Below are 3,418 nucleotides of genomic sequence, written 5' to 3'. Positions count from 1 at the left end.
CCACTCCCCGTTATCCCATTCCCTGTGATCCCACTCCCTGTGATCCCGTTCCCCGTGATCCCATTCCCCAATCCCACTCCCTGTGATCCCACTCCCTGTGATCCCACTCCCCGTTATCCCATTCCCCGATCCCATTCCCCGTGATCCCATTCCCCGTTATCCCATTCCCCAATCCCATTCCCAATTATCCCATTCCCCAATCCCACTCCCTGTTATCCCATTCCCTGTTATCCCATTCCCCAATCCCATTCCTCATTATCCCGTTCCCCGATCCCATTCCTCGATCCCATTCCCTGATCCCATTCTGTGTTACCCCATTCCGTGTGATCCCATTCCCCGTTATCCCATTCCCTGATCCCATTCCCCGTTATCCCATTCCCTGTGATCCCATTCCCTGATCCCATTCCCTGATCCCATTCCCTGTTATCCCATTCCCCATTATCCCATTCCCTGATCCCATTCCCTGTGATCCCACTCCCCGTTATCCCATTCCCTGTGATCCCGTTTCCCCTTATCCCATTCCCTGATCCCATTCCCGGTTATCCCATTCCCCATTATCCCATTCCCCGATCTCACTCCCTGTGATTCCATTCCCCGTTATCCCATTCCCCGTTATCCCGTTCCCCGATCCCGTTCCCCATTATCTCATTCCCCGTGATCCCATTCCCCGATGCCATTCCCTGTGCTGATCCCTGTGTTCCAGGGGGTTTATGGGATGCCGACTCCCCGCCGCGGCTGCTCCGGGTGGGATCGGGGCCGGTGCGGGCGCTGCTGGCGCTGGAGGAGTCGCTCTGGGCCAGCTCCGACAACGTCGTCACCGTGCTGGGAACGGCTGAGCTGCAGAGCCAGGCACGGAGCGGGAACGGGAGCGGGAATGGGAACGGGAATGGGGATGGGGATGGGAATGGGAATGGGAACGGGAATGGGGATGGGGATGGGAATGGGAATGGGGATGGGGATGGGAATGGGAACGGGAACGGGAACGGGAATGGGAACGGGAGCGGGAATGGGGATGGGAACGGGAATGGGAATGGGGATGGGAACAGGAGCGGGAACGGGAATGGGGATGGGAACGGGAATGGGAGCAGGAATGGGGATGGGAATGGGAACGGGAGTGGGAACGGGAATGGGGATGGGAACGGGAATGGGAGCGGGAACGGGAACGGGAATGGGAACGGGAATGGGATGGGAATGGGAATGGGAGCGGGAGCGGGAACGGAAATGGGAACGGGGATGGGGATGGGAACGGGAACGGGAATGGCAACAGGAGTGGGAATGGGAACGGGAATGGGAATGGGAATGGGAATGGGGCCTGGAATTCCCTGTTTGTCCGTGGTTTGGGAAGGATTTTTTGGGATCTCCATGGGAATGGGATCCATGGGAATGGGATCCCTGGGGGAATGGGGTCTCCATGGGAATGAGATCTCTGGGAATGGGATCTCTGGGGAGATGGGATCTCCATGGGAATGGGATCCATGGGAATGAGATCTCTGGGAATGGGATCCCTGGGAATGGGATCTCCCTGGGAATGGGATCTCCATGGGAATGGGATCTCTGGGAATGGGATCCATGGGAATGGGATCTCCATGGGAATGGGATCTCTGGGAATGGGATCCATGGGAATGGGATCTCCATGGGAATGGGATCTCTGTGGGAATGGGATCCATGGGAATGGGATCCGTGGGAGTGGGATCTCCGTGGGAATGGGATCTCTGGAAATGGGATCTCTGGGGAGATGGGATCTCCATGGGAATGGGATCTCTGTGGAAATGAGATCTCTGGGAATGGGATCTCCATGGGAATGGGATCTCCATGGGAATGTGATCCCTGGGGGAATGGGATCTCTGGGAATGGGATCCATGGGGGAATGGGATCTCTGGGAATGAGATCTCTGGGAATGGGATCTCCATGGGAATGTGATCCCTGGGGGAATGGGATCTCCATGGGAATGGGATCTCCATGGGAATGGGATCCCTGGGGGAATGGGATCCCCGTGGGAACCCCAGGGAGATCCCATTCCCAGCAGCTCCCGAGAGCGGAATTTCTGGGGGATTCGGGGAGTCGGGGGAATTGCGGGAATCGCGGCAGCCTTGGGAATGTTTGTTGGGAATGTTTGTTGGGAATGTTTGTTGGGAACGGCCGTTAGCAAAGGTTCGAGGCGCACCCGGAGGCGGCGGTGACGCGCATGGTGCGCGCCGGCAGCGGCGTGTGGATGGCCTTCGCCGCCGGCTCCTCCATCCGCCTCTTCCACACCGAGACCCTGGAGCACCTGCAGGAGATCAACGTGGCCACGCGCACCACGCTGCTGCTGCCCGGTGAGAGGCTCGTTAATCGCTAACGAGGGCATTAATTAATGCATTAATGGATCCTCAACGTGGCCACACGCACCACGCTGCTGCTGCCCGGTGAGAGGCCAATTAACCGCTAACGAGGGCACTTAATTAATCCATTAATGGATCCGCAGGGAATTCGGGAATGGGATCTTCCTGCTGCCCGGTGAGATCCTAATTAATCACTGACGAGGGGAGTTAATTCATTAATTAATGGATCCGTGGGGAATTCAGGAATGGGATCTTCCTGCTGCCCATTGAGAGCAGTCAGCGCTAATGAGGGGTCATTAATTAATAATGGATCCACAAAGAATTTGGGAATGGGATGCTCCTGCTGCCCGGCGAGAGCCAATTAATGACTAATGAGGGAAATTAATTAATGGATCCATGGGGAATTTGGGAATGGGATGCTCCTGCTGCCTGGTGGGATCCTAATTAATGACTAATTAGGGGAGTTATGAGTGGATCCCTGGGGAATTCGGGTCCCACCGGGATCCGCAGCTTTCCCGCGGAGCGGGGCAGGGATGGAGCGGGGAGAGCTGGGAGGGGCTGGGCCTGGAATTTCCCGGGTGGGAACCGTGTCCCTGGGGCACCCCTGGATCCTGAATTCCTCCTGCGATCCCAGCCCTGGATCCCAACTTCATCCCTGGGATCCCACCCCTGGATCCCGAATTCCTCCTGCGATCCCAGCCCTGCATCCCGACTTTATCCCTGGATCCCATCCCTGGATCCCGAATTCCTCCTGCGATCCCAGCCCTGCATCCCAAATTCTTCCTGCGATCCCATCCCTGGATCCCGACTTTATCCCTGGATCCCATCCCTGGATCCCAAATTCCTCCTGCGATCCCATCCCTGGATCCCAACTTCATCCCTGGGATCCCATCCCTGGATCCTGAATGTCTCTTGCAATCCCATCCCTGGATCCCAAATTTCTCCTGCAATCCCATCCCTGGATCCCGAATTTCTCCCGGGATCCCATCCCTGGATCCCAAATTTCTCCTGGGATCCCATCCCTGGATCCCATCCCTGGATCCTGACTTTATCCCTGGGATCCCATCCCTGGATCCCGCCTTCATCCCAGGATCCCA

The 3,418-nt window shown here is 57.1% G+C and overlaps 1 protein-coding gene across 8 annotated transcripts in view; it reads left to right on the top strand.

Moving 5' to 3' along the window:
- The window catches only part of ARHGEF10L (Rho guanine nucleotide exchange factor 10 like), a 43,573-nt gene extending 40,490 nt beyond the window's left edge, over window positions 1-3,083 (top strand). For 5 of the 8 annotated variants that reach the window (XM_042013269.1, XM_042013270.1, XM_042013273.1 and 2 more), the window contains 2 exons: window positions 704-849; window positions 2,147-3,083. In XM_042013269.1, coding sequence (XP_041869203.1) covers window positions 704-849; window positions 2,147-2,338 — 338 coding nt within the window. In that variant the 3' untranslated portion in view covers window positions 2,339-3,083. The remainder of the gene's footprint in view (window positions 1-703; window positions 850-2,146) is intronic. The other 3 variants (XM_042013276.1, XM_042013275.1, XM_042013277.1) reach the window with 1 other exon arrangement.
- Window positions 3,084-3,418: the final 335 nt, after the last annotated feature.

Source organism: Corvus kubaryi, unplaced genomic scaffold (assembly GCF_017639235.1).
Source record: "Corvus kubaryi isolate FWS band 111438036 unplaced genomic scaffold, C.kubaryi_AGA036_p1.0 split1-37344, whole genome shotgun sequence".
Taxonomy (NCBI): Eukaryota; Metazoa; Chordata; class Aves; order Passeriformes; family Corvidae; genus Corvus; species Corvus kubaryi.
Note: the sequence above shows the minus strand (reverse complement) of the source record. Positions and strands in the feature narration are given on the sequence as shown.